Consider the following 17,708-nt stretch of genomic DNA (forward strand, 5'->3'; position numbering starts at 1 on the left):
AAGACACTGCAGTGGGCAAGGCAGTATATTCCTGTGGAAACCGTTCAGTAAAGGCTGAAGCTGCGGGGGTCAAAGGTTTACTGTCCACTGCTGCCCGGATGCAGCTGTGTGAGACCACTGTCACCAACAACACACAGCCAGAGACAGTCATTAGAAAAGCCTTACACGCCTGGCTCCAGACACCCATGAGACACCTATGGCCTTCCTGGACTTGTACTTTCTGACCCCTCATTTTCCAGGGTTGAGGAAAGAGATCCAGACAGAATGATCTAGGATCTACAGGGAACTATGTGGGTGGCAGAAGCTTAGTGAAGAAACAAACTTGAACAATGCTGCCTTTTCTCTCTCTCTCTCTCTCTCTCTCTCTCTCTCTCTCTCTCTCTCTCTCTCTCTCAATGACGGGGATTGAACTCAGAGGCGTTCTACCTCTGACCTGCACTTTAGCCCCTTTTATTTTTATTTTTTTATTTTTTGGTGGTACTAGGGGTGGAACCCAGAGGCTTTCTACCTCCGGGCTATACTCCCAGACCTAGTTTATATTTTATTTGGAAACAAGGTCTCACTAAGTTGCTGAGAGCCTCACGAAGTAGCTGAGGCTGGCTTTGAACCTGTGCGATCCTCCTGTCTCAGCCTCCCAAATGCAGGGATTACAAGCGTGCGCCACCATGCCTGGCTTTTTTTTTTTTTTTTTAAACAGAATCTCACTAGGTTGATGAGGTTGGCCTCAAACTTGAAATTCTCTTGTCCCTCCCTCTCAAGTACTCTGATTACATGCACGCACCACCACATAAAGATCTCCTATCCCTCTTGCGCTAGGGGTGTTTACAAAGTGCTCTAAGCAAAGGCTCACAGGGGAACTGCTATGTGGGCAGGGATCCTGCAGAAGATGGGTGAGAGGTGCTAACTCCTGTGAACTAGGCAGACTTCGTAAACTTATATGTATTATTTATTTATTTTCGTCTAGGGGATTGAACCCAAGGCGTTATACCTCTGAGCTACACCCCTAGCCCTTTTCATTTTTTTTTTTTTATGAAATGGAGTCTCACTCTATTGCTGAGAGCCTCACTAAGTTGCTGAGGCTGTCCTTAAACCTGCAATACTCCTGGCTTCACAGCCCAAGCACGAGGATTACAAGCATGCACCACCACACCCAGCTTTAAATTTTATTTTCAGGACTGGTAGAAGTTATAGTTTTCTAAGATTGGCAAGGAGCCATGACGAAAATGTATGTATTTGACTCTTGATGGAAACTAGCACAGGAGGCTTTTAAGCATTTATTTATTTTTTGCCCCGATACTGGGTACTGAACCCAGGTTACTCTACACATGCGCTACATCCCTAGCCCTTCATTTTCATTTTGAGGCAGGGTCCTGCTGAATTGCCAAGGCACTCAAGGCCCTGGTCTCTAACCTGAGAGCCTCCAGCCTCACCTCAGAGTATCTGGGAGCACAGGCAAGCACCACCTCATCCAGCAACCATCTACTCTTTGAATGGAAATAGCCAGCTAATCTAATCGGCTAACTAAAGCAGTGCTCTGACAGTGGGAATCTGAAAGGTTATTCACCTTTCTACATGCCCCTCAAGTGGGGCCTGCTGGTGCATTCCTATAATCCCAGTCCTTGGGAGGCTGAGACAGGAGGATTGCAGGTTCCAGGCCAGCCTCAGCAACTTAGGAGGACTCTCTGCAACCTAGTGAGACTCTGTTTCAAAATAAAAACAAGGTATAACTCAGAAGTAGAATGTCTCTGGGTTCAATCACCAGTACCACAAAAAAAAAAAGGGGTGGGGGGGGAGGAAGAGGAGGCCATCCAAAATAATGGCTGAATCCCAAATCACAAACTGCCTCCTCGAGCTCCCTCCTCCTCTTTGTGGATAGAAACCCAAGTTAGCTCCAGGGCCTGGCATTCCATGGAAAATGTGTGTCTTTATTGTCCATGGCACAGAACCAACGACCATTTGGAAGAGGATGCTGACTCACAGCTGCCGAGACACACTGACTGCACAAAGAAAATGGATTTCCTTTGTGTTTGATGAAGGGCTCAGGAGGCCCCAGGGCAGGGGTTGACCAGTTGGAAAGGAAAGCGCAGTTGTCCAGATCTCTTCTTATCTAGATCATGGGAAAGCCATGACTCAGATTTCTGGGTGCACTGGTGTCGAAACTTGGAAGAAATCATTTTTACCATAAGGTCAGAGGCATGCCATCTTAGTGTAAAGACCCATGGATGTGTTCATGTGGACATATTTTACTTAGTATATTAACAGCAACATTTTACTGAGCGTCTACTATATGCCACGTATCTTCTCAGGTCCTTAGCACACATCCTGTGTGTTATCTTTACCACATTTAAATGAGGTGGGTGTGACTCTCTTCCCTGTAGTATTATGGAGTAAAAGGAGGCTCATTTAAGGTAGGTCAGCGGTAGGACTGAGGTTCAGGCCAGGGTTAAAGACCTTGGCTCACAGTACCAGGCAACCCTTCCTCCTGTCATGGAGATTTTTGTTCTGGATCCGTTTAACATGACGACCCAGAACTCACTCTCCAGGGCCACGTTCTTCCTTGATTTGCTACTTCCTGAGGACTGGGAAATAGCCTCTGAAGGGTTACCTGTTACCTTGTAGTTTATTTGTTTTTGCAGTACTGGGGTTTGAATCCAGGGGTGCTCTGTTTCTGAGCTACACCCTCAGCCCTATTTTTTATTCTTTACTTTGAAACAGTCTCACTAAGTTGCAGAGGACCTCACTATGTAGCTGAGGCTGACTGTGAACCTGCGATCCTCCTGTCTCAGCCTCCCAAGTACCAGGATTACAAGCATGCACCACCACACTGAACTACCTTGTAGGTTTTGGTCCAGTAGAAAATCTAACCCTAAAGATTATGGCTACACTGCTCGGTGGGACAGTAATAGTCTTGTATCAAACCCAATAATCTTATTTCAACATTCTTTTCTCAGTGCCTATAAACAACCTCTCAAATTTCCCTTTGAATTTGCTTAACCTCAGCAAGTTAATGTCTGACACAAGTTCATCCTACATTTATGAGCCATGTTTGTACTTGTGTGTGTGTGTGTGTGTGTGTGTGTGTGTGTGTGTGTGTGTGAGAGACACTGAGGACTGGACCTAGAGAGTGTAGCTGAGAGTGTACCTCTTACCTACACCCCAGCCCCCCCCCTTTTTTTCGGTGGTACTGGGTGCCTGGAAGCCCTTCTACCTCCAGGCTACACTCCCAGACCTATTTTTTTATATTTTATTTGGAAACAGGGTCTCTTCAGCCAGTGAGGTGAACCTGTGCAATCTTCCTGTCTCCGCCTCCAAAGCACAGGGATTACAAGCATGTGCCACCATGCCTGGCTCCCAGCCCTTTTTTAATTTTTTTTTTTAATTTTGAAACAGGGTTTTGCTAAGTTGCTGAGGCTGACTTCAAATCTGAGATCCTCCTGTCTCAGCCTCCCAGTGCTGGGATTACAGGTGTGCACCACCACATCTCGCTGTTGGCACCTTTCTGCGGTTATACTTTGATGCTGTTCATCACATTCCTCCATCTGGCTCCCAAAGGGGGTTCAGAGTGGCAATGTGGCCACATGTTTATAGAGCAAGGCTGACTATTTAGTGCATATAAATGCACTCACACTTAGCAACCTCTAAGTCATGATTTGCCACCCCAGAACAATTCATAGCTCCTGAAGAGATAACTCACTGAGGTTTACAAAAGAGCTGGACAGCTCTCTTCTGGATATAGCTGTTAATCACCCAGTGGAGGGAGGCAATCTTCCCCAGTAAGCCTGTTATGCCAACTAGTTATCTATCTATTGAGAGTGATTTTAGGATGAAGACACCCTCCCCAAACACAGACACATCATTGCCCAAGAGAACCCTCCCCATGGCCACAGTGCTGCCTCTATTCCTGCTCTCCCATCACTCCTCTGGGTCCTTCGCAGAAGCAAACCCTGTCTCCAGAGGGTCTCTCACCCAGGTGGGTGACAGACACGGACGCCCAGCTGAGTGAACAACTGTTACCATGTCTACTGGCTTCTCTTAGCTTCTGTCCCAGACCTATTTATTTATTTATTTAGTGTGGCATTGGAGATTGAACCCAGAGGCATTTTATCTCTAAGCTACAGCCCCCAGACCCATGTATTTATTTATTTATTTATTTATTTATTATTTTTGAAACAGAGTCTCTCTGTATTACCACACACTGGCTTTAAACCTGCAATCCTCCTGTCTGAGCCTCCCAAGTGGGACTGTCTGTATATGCCACAGGGCCCGGTTGCATTCAATTTTTAGTCTATGAATATACAGAATACAAAGGAGATGGGAAACATTTTTGCCATTAGCACACATCAGATTGTAGTTATAGGACCGACTGGCAATTTGCCTAAGAGATGGGACCAAAAAAAAACCCTACACAAGGCAGGAGAGCTAGGGAGCCCTGGGCCCTACCAAGTTTAGCAGTCAGGCAACATGGTCCCAACCCACTGAAAGCCTAATTCAACAAGAAGTTTGGGTCCAGAAATGCAATGCCTTCTTCCCACTCTGCTCTGAACTCACCTCAGCTAAGCTTCTCTGGAAGGATTTATTGGCATCATTTACTTGGAATCCCACTGGGTACCGGAATAATCTAGAACACCGTCTGCTTTCCATGCCTAAGGATGTTTCTGAAATACTCTTCAGAATCAGCAGGAGAACACAACTTGGAGATTCAAATCAAACCAAACTGTGAATGAAGGAGCATGCATAGAGCACACATGCCATTTTATGCCCTGACACTGCGCACCTCGGGAGACAGAAAAGGAAAACCCCAGAGATGCGAAGAAGCCCAAGTCCACCCTCATCTCAGCTACTCGGCACTGCGGACACGAGATAGAATCCGGTTACTTCCGCTGTCCCTGGGTGAAACTGGTGTTTGGTTTTCTGCAGGGAAAAGAGATAACAAAGGAGAAGAGCTGGGAGAGGTCAGCGATGAAAGCTGAAGCCAACAGTTAGAAAGGCGCCAGGGACTCCTTCCTGGCTGACAGCCACCTGGCCTGGGTTGCCAGCTCCAAGGCTACACAGACACATCCATTACAAAGATCTGTGCTCCCGAGTGAGGGACTAAGGGTGACCATGACTCAGCACTGGCCTCTGGTCCCAGCATTGCTGAGATGAGGACAGGGTGGAAAGGCAATCTGAGCACAGCCCAAGGCCTCAGTAACAGGTGAGGAGAAGGGCCAGTTCTTGGTGGCCCCTTTCCAAGAGGGGAGAGGGCGCCGGGCTGCGTAAGTCACCAAGGCTTCTCACTAGGCTGGCGCTCTCACCTACAGCTGGATCTTCCCAGACCTGGCTCCTCGCCAACCCTATTCTATAGGTGAGAGGCAGGTTTCCAGACAATCTGCCACCTGGTATCTCAAGAGAACATGCTCCTGCTTGCTGTGCTCAACTGAATGAATGAACACCTCCAGGTGTGCACGTGACACCAAGAATACATGTCCTGCTGGCATCCCAGTGGCAGGGGATGCTACTCTTTGGGCCATGTTGGAATCTCAAGTGGTTCTATTTTGAAAGCAGAAGAAAAAAGCCAAGTCGGGCATGGTGGCACATGCCTATAATCCCTGTACTCGCAGGGGATAGAGGACTGCAGGTTCTTGGCTGGCACGTGGTAACGTAGTAAGACCCTGTTTCAAAGATAAAAAAATAAAAGAACTAGGGGTGTAGTTCAGTGGTAAAATGTCCCTGGGTTCAATCCTCAGTACCACAAAAAAAAAGGAAAGAAAGAAAGAAAGGAAGAAAGGAAAGAAAAGAAAGAAAGTAAAAGAAATAAAGAAAGAAAGAAAGAAAGAAAGAAAGAAAGAAAGAAAGAAAGAAAGGAGTGCAAAAACTTGCCGCAGTTTTGCTTCTATACTTGTGCTTTGGGGGCGGGGTGGAAATCACCCACTTTTCCATCCCTTCCGGAGAACACAAATACTGCTAAATTCAAAAGTGGCAATAATAATAGAGCAAGTCACCACCCTCCCCTAGCAGAGAGAGACCAAAGCTGTTCCGGTTTATTGGCACTTACACTAACTCTGGGGTTGTGCTGCTGCTAATTACAATCTATTTTATGTAGTCTAGATTCATCCTTTTCTAATTTAGCTGACTTTCCTTTCTAGTTATTTGGACCCATATGGTAAACCACTCACAGCTGTGTTGTACACTCCACAGTATATATTTAACCCAAGGCCAATCTAGACCAAGAGGCTCCTATGGATTAAATCTCAGAAACCTCTTGTTAATTAAGCAATATTACTACTTTTGCATGGCTTAACTCCATTTCTAACTAGACAGAAATTAACATAAGTAATGGCATAGTCTACCTCAAGCTGGAGCATACACAAAGCAGCGTGCCTTGGCATAGGTGATGCCTCAGGACATACTGAGGTCCCTCCAACTAGAAACAAAGCCTACTTCGGAGAGAGCTCAGTTCAGTTAGTGAAGAAAACAGATGGAAGCTCCTGGGGGCTGCTGTCCTGGATGTTGTCCACTTCTGGAATCTGCTCCCATAGGTGTCCCAGCCCCCCTGTGTGTGCTGAGGCCTGCGTGCCGTTTCACTACAATCGTCTTCAATCTTCACCCCCACACAGGGTCCCCCGGGCCTGGGCATTAAACGAGCTTAATGCTATAAAATCCTTACCATTAGAGAGACAAGTCCAGTGGTAAATAATTACAACTCAACGTGACAAGAGCTATGCGCGAGGGTGTTAGTACAACGAGAACACAGAGTGAGGAAAAACCAACTCTGCGCCTGGAGAGGAGCGTGCGGTGAGGTGCTAGCAGTGTGTGAGTGAGGGAGTCTGGACAGGGACAGAGGCAGACACACACTCCTGGAGGAGCCCAGGCAGAGGCTCCATCATTGGGCTGAAGCTACAAAGAGAACCATGGGTGTGTGCAGGGACTTCCATTAAAGGCAGCTGTCCTAAGGGCCCACAGGGGAGACCTGACGGGCGGGAAGGAGGGTGAGAGCTGCCCGGGACCCTCTGGGCAGCATGAGGTGGGCCAGCCACCTGCTCCTGCATGGGCCTCGGGCATCACGGCAACAGATGAATGGATCTGCCACAGGTGACCCGCTCTCACAGAGGATCAGATGGGGCAGAAGGTGCCCGCATGCTCTGCTTCCCAGGTGGCACCCATGGCTACCATTATCTAGGGGAGAGGGGTGCCTGCCAGCCATCCTTCAGCCCTCTGGCTTGTGTTTGTATCAGCATGTGAGGGTGACACATTCTGTCTCCTTTGATGTCAAAGAAATGCCAACTCCCGATACAGAGTTTGCAATGGAAGTGGGTCAAGGTTTGGCAGGAGCTTAGTTACACTCAAGATCAGTTAGATCATGTTCTACATGATGTTATTTATCTTTAAAAAAAATCAAGGAAGAGCCAGGTGTGGTGGTGCACGCTTGTAATCCCCATGCTTGGGAGGCGGAGACAGGAGGACCATGCAGGTTCAAAGCCAGCCGTGCTGGCTTAGGAGACCCTGTTTCTAAATTTTAAAAAGTACAAAATAGGTCTGGGAGTGTAGCCCGGAGGTAGAAGGGTTTCCAGGAACCCCAGTACCACCAAAAAAAAAAAAAAAAAAAAAATCAAGGAAGGGCCGGAAGTGGTGGCGCACACTTTTAATTCCAGCATTCGGGAGGCTGAGACCTGGAGGATCCCGGTTTGTGGACAGCCTTAGCTACTTAGTGAGACCCTCTGCAACTTAGTGAGATCTGGTTTCAAAATAAAGAATAAAAAAAAAAACCAGAGCAGGGGGTGTAGCTTGGAGGTCGAATGCCCTCGGGTTCCATCCCCAGACCCCCCCCCAAAAAAAAATTCACGGAAGAGAAAGGAGTTAGAGGGTTGTTACCTTTCCTAACTTATCTTTTCATTTTGGTTAAGTTTACTGCCTTCCACTGTGAAAATAATACATGTCATTAGAAAAAAAATTTTAAATATAGAATATTCCAAAAGCACAAAAAAGGAAAAGAATCAATAATTCTACATTTCAGCAACTAAAGCCTTTACTTTTCTTTTACTTAATAGTTAATTATTACAGTGCTGGAGCCTGAACCCAGGGTCTTACACACGCCAGGCAAGCAATCTACCACTGAGCCACATCCCTAACTCTTTTTTTTTCATACTGGGGAATAAACCCAGGGGCATTCTACCTCCAAGCTACAACCCCATCCCAGATTTTTTTTTGAAACAGAGTCTCACTAGAGAGTCTCACCACTTGCTGAGGCTGTCTCTGAACCTGTGATCCTACTGTCTTGACTCCCAAGCACTGGTATCACAAGCCTGCAGCAGCAAGCCTGGCCCCAGCTCTTTAGTTTTTATTTTGAGACAGGGTATCACTAAGTTACCCAGGCTACCCCTGTACTCGTGACCCTCTTGCCTCAGCCTCCCTGGTAGCTGGGATTACAGGCATGAGCCACCATGCCTGGCTTATTCTTTCTTTTTGATTAAAAAATTGTTGTGGCTATCACCATGCAGTATAGTATACACTATCTTATGGGGTCAATTAAAGTAAGTGGATGTTCAAACCAGCGTACAGAACTGACCAAGGCAACAGTTGCACAAACGGTGTATTTTCAAGAGGAGAACAGTAAGGTATCTGAGTTCTATCCCAATTAAGATGTCAGAAACTCTTCATCACCTTTATTTCTCATGTCAACAAGACATTCTTCATAAGTGCCATGTTTTTCTTAATCATTCCTCAACTAAAAGACATATCTGGGTTTGCCACTATCACAGCCAAAATTGATACTAACATATAACAGTACACAGCTCTTATAGATACTATATTCTTTCTTCCCAACACTTTCCTAGAAAGATTTAAGGTTTTAAAAGATACTGACAATACAGAAATATTCTAAAGAACTAATGGAATTAACTCAGGAAAACAGTTACTCTCTAAAATCACTAGATACCAAAAACAAATAAGTATATAAACAGTGTTCCTAAACCAGGTGGAATTACATTCTCCTGTAATCCCAGAACCTGGAAGGCTGAGATAGGGGGGCTGTGGGTTCAAAGCCAGCCTCAGCAACTTATCAAGACTCTCAGCAACTTAGCGAGACAAAATAAAAAATAAAATAGGGCTGGGGGAGTAGCTTGGAGGTAGAATGTCCCTGGGTTCGATCCCCTGCACAAAAGAAAGAGAGGAGAGAGAGAAAAGAAAAGAGGGGAGAGGAGAGAAGGGAGAGGGAAGATGGAGAAGGAAGAGGAGGAGAAGAGAATAAAATAAAAGTGGTCCTAAGTGAAACTAACTGAACATGAAATATGTCTGGGGGAAAAAAGAGAGAAAGAAAGGGAGAAGGGCAGTGGAGGGGAGGAGAGGGGGAGGAGGAGGGAGAGGAAGACGTGACCTAACTAAAACTAGACCACAAATGTGATACATATCAGGTGACAATATGATCATAGTTAGCCAAGGTTTCTCATGCCTGAAATAGCTTAAGGCAAAGAAAACATTCAAATCCTAACAGCTGGGTGCTAAAACATAACAGTGCCTAAGAACTGCCCAGGGCTGGGCAGAGCTGTAGTCAAATCCCAGGTGAACCAAGACCAAGAAACGTGGAGCACAGTCATCCTGAACTGCATCATCCATAGCCTGGGAATGACGGCCCATCCCATCAGGGTGAGTGTGAAGTGTACCTAAGCTGCTGGTCCTGAAGCGCCGGTGAGGCATCTGCCCAAAGTAGCTGCCACCATAACAACCACTTCAAGCTGCTCTGTCCTAACCGGAGCCCAGGGCTCCAAATCTTAGCCCTGCAGACACTCCTGCTGGGAAGCACAGAATTTTTCTAGCTTGGAAGGGGCCTGAAGGTATTTTTATTAATACGAGAGTTTCAACTGTGACCAGAGTTCGTTTTCACAGTCCTTACATTCCAGTGGGCTAGAAGCTCTCTCATGCAGGGATAAAGGCACCCTTTGTCTTGAGCTTGTAAAAAGGCACCATCTTTGTCAAATGAGTTAACCATTCAACTTTGAGGGTGTTTCTGCAACAGCATGTTTGGAAACCACAAGAATGCAGGCACACCCAATAGTGAAAGAGGTTGAAAGTGGGCCGTGTGTGTGAGTGTGTGTGTATTTCACATTACACATACATGTACTGTCTTAAGGCGTGTATGTTTTTGTGGGTATGCATGGTACTGAGGATTGACCAAGAGTGCTCTACCTCTGAGCCTCAGCCTTATTTTATTGTTTATTTGGAAATAGGGTGTCACTAAGTTGCTGAGAGCCTCACTAAGTAGCTGAGGCTGGCTTCAAACCTGTGATCCTCCTGTCTCAGCCTCCCAAATGCTGGGATTACAGGCATGTGCCACCACGCCCTGCAAGGTATGTATCTTGACCACTGTCTGTATGCCAGGAACCATGTAAGTGCCTTATAGTTTACAAGTGGGAACTTGTTTATGACAAGTGTGAACTTGCATTAGCAACATTCTCTCCAGAGGTAAGGAACCGAGTCTTAGCAAAGTCCTTACCTCTGTTTTCTCAGTCAGATCTGTGACGGTGAGAGGCAGAGCCAGGACCTGGGCCGGATTCACACATGTCCCCACCAACTATGCTTCACTGACTAGAACTGGCCTCGGTGAGCCCGCCCTGCAGACTTTAGTTTCCCTTTAGTGACTCTGGGCATGACTGGTCACTTAAAAGCACTAATAGAAGAAGACTTTTTAAAAGCCTAACAGACCCTCCACTACTCTCTCTTGTGCTGTCCTGCCTGTCATTCCCAGGTGGCCCCCTGTCTCCCCAGAACATCAGACATCGTGTTACAACCACAGCACACAAAAGGATCTTGGTCCTCCCCTTAACTCTGGAAACAAGTCACCAAAAAAATACCTTTGGGCCCTTTCTGAGTTCAAAAAACCCTGCAGTTCCCCATCAGAAATACCTGGGGAACTAAGGCTGAGGGCCAAGATTTGGATTCCTGGGGTCCGGTTTGCCAGAAGCAGCTGATATGATGGTCACTGTGTTGTAGAAATGGTGGTCGTGTGACTCAGCCTCCAGAACCAGGCAGTTCAGTGACTGAACTGGGTGGCAAATGGCCCTCGTTCTAGGTTGCCAGGTCCTCCTCCCTGGTGTCTTGATCCTCCTGTGAACTGCATGTGAATTGCGCCAGTAGTGGTGTAGCGCTTCTCTGGGGGTGTGGACTGGCAGCCTCTGCAACTGCTAGGTCTCAGCCATGTCTAGCCTCATGGTCTAGCTTCCTGGTGGAAGGAAGTGCTTTGTCCAAGGCGGAGGTGGAGATACAGAAGAATCTCCATCATGACCGCACTGCCTCTGAGCATCCCAGGGATGGGGTAACCCCGGAGGCTGAGTCACTAACATAAGCCGCAAAGTCTGAACACCCACTTTTGTAGATCCAGAGAACACCATGACCCCAGCATGTCTTGCTCAACTCCATCCCATTAAGTGCTTGATTTGCTTTGCTTAGAAAGAGAGGCTTTTATGTGTCCTGGTCCCTCCCACCCGCCCTGAACTCACAGGCATAGGACAGCCAGCCTCCTAGGCCTGGAAAGGAGCACCATTAACAGGGCCAAACAGAAGCCTCGGGTGCTGAGTCATTACATCAAGCCGAGAGCAAAGCAATAAAATCCCAACAAACAAAATGAAATTCAAGGGGATTCAGAGCAAAAAGGGCCTTTGGGATAGATGGCCACATCCTTCCTTACAGGAGGAACTGAGTGTCAATGTGAAGAACCCAGCCCAAGCCAGGCGCGTGGCACAGGCCTGTGATGCCAGTCCTTGGGAGGCGGAGACAGGAGGATCACAGGTTGGAGGCCAGGCTCAACAACTTAGTGAAACCCTATTTTCAAAATAAAAACATAAAAATGGCTGGGGATATAACTCAGAGGTAGACTGCTCCTGGGTTCAATCCCCAGGACCCGTCCCCCAAAAATTTAAATTAAAGCCGAGTCCAAAGTACACGCCTATGGATCAGTCCTAGCTCTAAGCCAGCTTCCCTTTTATCATGAAATTTGGTTAAAGCATCACCTCAGGTTGTAGAGCAGACAGGGCAGGAAAGGGAGGAAAGAAAGAAGGAGCAGGATGGGGCTGGGGCTGGGTTAGGTCTGGATCCACTTCCTTAAAGCATGGAGAGACTCAAACGACCAGAGGAGGGAGGTGTGCTTCTGAAGACCTGCAAGAGGACAAACCCATCACCTACCTTTGGTCTTGATGGCCGTCTCGATGTTCAGAGCGTCCCGCTCTGCGTCGAAGTTGTTGTAGGCTTTGACTGACCCATAGGCACTTGGGGGTGTCGAGTGCTGAGATTCAAACACAAATACACTCAGTGACTTCTGTTGAAATAATTCCTAAAAACTGTGCTTTTAGCAATTCAAATCATTCTTATACTTGGTAGCTAGGTAAGTATTACCATACTACCATAGGTTGGATAAGAATTCATCTTCTCTAGTTTTCTTTTTTGGTACTAGGGATTGAACCTAGGGGTATTCTATCTCCAAGGTATACCCCAAGCTCCCTTTTTTTAAAAATTTGAAAAGAGGGTCTTGTTAAGTTGCTGAGGCTGTCCTCAAACCTGCAATACTCCTGGCTCAGCTAGGATTACAGGCATGCACCACCATGTCTGGCAGAGAGTTTGTTTTATGTGTGTGGTACTGGGGATTGAACTCAGGAGTGTTCTGCCTCTGAGCCATACCCCAGCCCTATTTTTTTTTTTTTTTGGTGGTACTGGGGTTCCTGTAAGCCCTTCTACCTCCAGCCTACACTCCCAGACCTATTTTTACATTTTTATTTGGAAACAGGGTCTCCTAAGCCAGCGCGTGTGGCTGGCTTCGAACCTGCGTGATCCCCCTGTCCCTGCCTCCCAAACGCGGGGATTACAAGCATGCACCACCACGCCCAGCACAACCCTATTTTCTAAATTTTGAAACAGAGTCTCACAAAGTTGCAGAGGGCCTCACTAAGTTGCTGAGGCTGTCCACTAACCTATGATCCTCCTGTCTCAGCCTCTCAACTACCGGGATTACAGGTATGCACCGCCATGCCCACCTTAAGAGAAATCTTCAAAGGCTCAGCCAGTTTAGAATATGCTATCTACATTTTTACCTTTCATCTTACAATTAGTGAAATCTCAAAAGCAGACAATGCCACACAAGGGATCTAAGACTAACATTTAGGAAGGCTTTGAAGACCATTAAACTGACCTAGCAACAATTCAAAATAAGTTGGAAATGTGGAAATGCCTGGATAAGTATGTTTAGCCAGGTTTTTACTATAGGCACAAGTATGTCTACTGGGCCTATATTGCTGAGCTCTGGATTCTTTGAAAAGCAAACGCAAAACACTTGTTCATTTGTTTGTATCAGATAAGTAAGGGAAGTATCTTCCTCCACCTACATGCCTCCACTGTGGCACCAGGGTGGCCTGGCCCACATCCTCTTGGTTGGTAAAGTTCCTGCTCCCCTCTGGCCTCTCTTCTCTGTGTTTGCCTCTGCCTTCTTCAGCACTATCTCTTCTGCCAACTCTCTGCCTAGCATCTTTTTCTGTTGCCTTTTAACTATTCCCTCTTCCTTTTCTGATGCTTTTCAAAGCCTAAAACCCTTCCTGAGCTGAAGGATGGGAATTTCTCCCTGCCCACTCAGTCCAGACTGAGGGAGGGCAAAGGCCTGCTCCTCCCCCTCCTCCTCTCCCCACGACTCAAGTTCCCTCCCCCTTGGAAAACTTGTGCAGCCTTCCTCTCCCCAAGCAAAGTGCACACAGTACATACACTGTGAGTTTAGTTGGCTGATGGCCACAGAACCAGCGATCAAATGCCCACCTCCATGGCAAGGCTCCCTATCCTGCAAGGCTCCCTCCACCCCACCCCGGTGCGCAATGCCCATGTGCTATGATGGTTGGGCCTTGGTGCCATTTCTGTGAAGGGTCAACAGACAAAGGTGTCCCCACCTCCCTCTCTACCCATCACACCAACCCTCCCTGCACTCACACCATCTGACTCCATTAGTGAGTTTCCCAGGCAATCAACTATGATGCCATCCTGTCTGCCAGGGCATGTTAGAAACCTAAGCTCTGGATTAGACACATGTTTCAAAATGTACTTGAGAGGAACATCTTGGCCTAAGAGTAAATATGGTTAATGCTTTTAACTCTGAAATACAAATGCATTATTAAAATATGTTTCATCTAGGGTGTGGTAGCCACAGGTGGACAAACACTTTATATTTGCTTTTCAAATAATTGAGAGCTAAGCAGTACAAGCCCAACAGACATACATGTGCCTGGAGTAGGGACTTTGGAGACTGAAACAGGAGGATCACAGGTTTGAGGCCAAGTCTCAGAAACTGAGCAAAACTCTTTCAAAATAAAGAACAAATAAAATGGGCTGGGGGTATATCTCAGAAGTAGAATGTCGCTGGGTTCAATCCCTAGTACCCAAAAAACAAACAAACAAAAAAACAGAAACCTATTTCACCCAATTTCACTACTTAAACTTTCATTCAGATTAACTCAATAAAAATGGAGCATATACAATGTGGGCAGGCATCCAAGGAGAATGTTAGTCCCATTTACGAACAGTGCCTTAGTTATTTGTTTACAGACACAGCCAGTCTGGCCATTAAGCCATATCACTCATGGCTCCATGTATTAGGCATCCTCCCATTCTATTCTAAAATAACAGTGAGTGGGAGAGAGTTTTAAGTAATTTTATAGTATCTCTAGAAACAAAATTAAATGGACAATTGAACCTCTGTTGCCTATAAAATCCACTTGTCTGAAAATTAAATTACTGGGCAAAAGTGATCTTTCCCTCCCTTAAAATATTAGGCAATACAGGACATTTTTTATTTCAGTCCCATTTCTCCACACAGAGAAACGTGTCGCACTGGAGTGACTTCAAAAGCTACATGCAAAGCCCATTCAAGCAACTTGATACTAAAAACAAATCTAATGAGCAAATTCATTAGAGAAACAAATTATTTGGCACCTGGACTTGTCTGGGCCAACATGCAGCTCATATCGCCGCCAACCATAGCGCGCACAGGTTCCAAGAAAAGGAGATTTAAAAAACAAAACAAACCCTTGTACAGGCTTTAACCTCACACAGCCTGGGCTTGTGCCGACCTGTTCATCTGAGTGTGTTGACAGCAAGCACCACAGACCATACAGAGGACTGTGTACCATGCAGTGAGCTGCTGGCACCCCTCCAAGTGCTTCTCTGATCCATCCATCCATCCATCCATCCTTCCTTCCTTCCTTCCTACCTACCTTCCTCTCCTCTCTCTCTCTCTCTCTCTCTCTCTCTCTCTCTCTCTCTCTCTCTCTCTCTCTCTCCCTCCCTCCCTCTCTCTCTCTCTTTCTTTCTTTCTTTCTTTCTTTCTTTCTCTCTCCCTTCCGTCCTTTCTTTCTCTTTCTTTCTTTCTCTCTTTCTTTCTCTCTCTTTCTGTCTCTCACTCTCTCTCTCTCTCATGTGATACTAGGGAATGAACCCAGGGCATTCTACCTCCAAGTTATACCCTTGGCCCATTTGTATTTTTTTTATTTTTGAAATAGGGTCTTACTAAATTTCTGAGACTAGCCTCAAACCTGCAATCCTCTTGTCTCAGCCTCCTGAGTACAGGGATTATAGGCGTGCGCCATCACACCTAGCTCCAAAAAGTTATTAGTGCCATGGCATTTCTTTCTAATTTAAACTACTGCAAAGAGCTAACATGACGAGGAAGAGGAGGAAATAAAATGATGATTAAGTTTTACCCCCATTTCCTTTAGATATGCAGGAGAAAGAGTATCACCATAATGCAGAGATATCCAATTTACAAAAATTATACAACATGAAAAATTATATACTTACATCACCCTCCAAGCTGAGCTTGCACAGAATTTCGTGAACAGTAGACATTTTGAAAGAAGCTGGGGAAAGAAAAAATACAAAATTATTTACAAAGAGGCTTTTCTCCCTCCCCTTTGCACCCCAGGAACAGCAATTCATTATACTAATTTCAACTTCTTGGACCATTTTATCTGAGGATATTAGAGCAATTTTTTCAAACAGGTGCAATTTCCATTTTATAATTAGGGGAAAAAGCAAAGCTTGGAGATGGTTTGCCTACGTTTGGGGTGGATGACTAATCTAGCCAGTCTTTCTCTTGCTTTGGTTAAATAGGACGCAGGGAGGGTGAACAGTGAGTGCTAAACCCAAACGCTCCTGAGGCCAAGGCTGATGAGGACAGAGCCGAGGACTGCACGGCTCATAGAAAGTGAGAAGCGCTATCCTTAATGACTCCAGTATTTATCACAAGTAACTCTGCATATTGAGAAAGCTTGGGGAAATTATGTCCATGAAAGAAACCAATAGCATTTCTATGTTGGCCCATTCCTAAATAGACCCCTCATTAAGTCCATAGTTATGTCCTTAGTTCAGTAATGCATAGAAGACATTAAACTATTCATGAGAAAGACAATAGACTGACTTTCTCACATTAGCTTTTGCATTTAAGATTCAAAATGGTTGAAATAAAGTCATCTTCTCCCAGGTGGTGAGTGCACTTAGTCAGCCGTAACACCACAACCTGACCAACTGGTTTGCCAGCTTTGTAGTCAGTTCCCGAAATTGATACTCGCAACCCCGCCTTGAGGAGAGCGCTACTGGCAGCAAATCTATTTCACCAGAGAGAAGAAGGGCCTTCCCGCAGGATCACTCCACAGCAGAGAAAACAGAGCAGGGCCACCTCTGGACAGAGCCAGGAGTAACATTTAAACCACAGCAACTGCTGCTTCTGCTCTTTTGCTTCGTATCTGATCAAGGGAATGATGCACATGGAAACTCATCTTCCTGGTCTCTTCCGACAGTTGGCTTCGTCTCAATATTTTCATCAGACTGGTTTGGACCTAGTATTTGACACAGACATGCCGACTTAGGAGCGTGTGGGCCTGAGCGGATTCCAGGCCCAATAAGAGGCGAGGATTCACCTCTGTCACGGTTATGGTTGTGTTCCTGCAAGAGCTTCCTCCTAGACCACTTGCTCTTCTGGTCCACAGAAGCTCTTTAGGATGAGCAAAAAGGAAGCTAGGCAAAGCCGCTCTGACTGCCCATTCCCACCACTCTCAACCTGCCCCTTCCCCCTGCAGACCCAGCACTGGGCTAGAATTCTGGTTTCTACAAAGTTGTGCTCTATAAATAAACAGTGGCCCCTTTAGAAAATAGAGTATCATTCAGTGCTAAGAAGAAGTGGCTTATCACACCATGAAAAGACATGGAGGAACTTTAAATTCCAACTTTAGGACATTCTGGAGAAGGCAAAATCATGGAAAAAGTTAAAAGATCAGTGGTTGCCAGAAGTTGGGGGAAGGAAGGGATGAAGAGGTGGAGCAGAGAAGGTTTTTAAGAAGATTTTTAATAATGCCTTCTCATTATGATATGAGAAAGCATTTTTAGAAACCATAATGGCAGATACATTGGCCACAATGTACTGAAGGTCTGAGACCCAGAGTGAACCCTAATGTTGACCATGGACTTGGGGTGACCGTGATCCTGACCAACGCACTGCCGCGACATGAGATGCCAAGCGTGGGAGGGCTCTGCGCGAGTGGGCAGAGGAGGACACAGCAGCTCTCTGGACTTTCTGTTCAGTTTTTCTGAACAGAAAACTGGCCCCCAAAATAATAAAATCTGGCTTTTAGTGTGTGTGTGTGTGTGTGTGTGTGTGTGTGTGTGTGTGTGTTTTACTGGGGATTGAACCCAAAGGCATTTTATCTCCGCGA

At 46.1% G+C, this 17,708-nt stretch overlaps 1 protein-coding gene across 1 annotated transcript in view; it reads right to left on the bottom strand.

The window, feature by feature from the left end:
• Positions 1-15,846, bottom strand: part of ANXA2 (annexin A2) — a gene marked incomplete at its 5' end in the record, with an annotated part of 35,032 nt that extends 19,186 nt beyond the window's left edge. Inside the window, 2 exons of the mRNA XM_080692109.1 lie at positions 12,154-12,253; positions 15,799-15,846. Coding sequence (XP_080548235.1) covers positions 12,154-12,253; positions 15,799-15,846 — 148 coding nt within the window. The remainder of the gene's footprint in view (positions 1-12,153; positions 12,254-15,798) is intronic.
• Between the last annotated feature and the right edge of the window lie 1,862 nt (positions 15,847-17,708).

Source organism: Muscardinus avellanarius, assembly GCF_963383645.1.
Source record: "Muscardinus avellanarius genome assembly, chromosome: 3".
Taxonomy (NCBI): Eukaryota; Metazoa; Chordata; class Mammalia; order Rodentia; family Gliridae; genus Muscardinus; species Muscardinus avellanarius.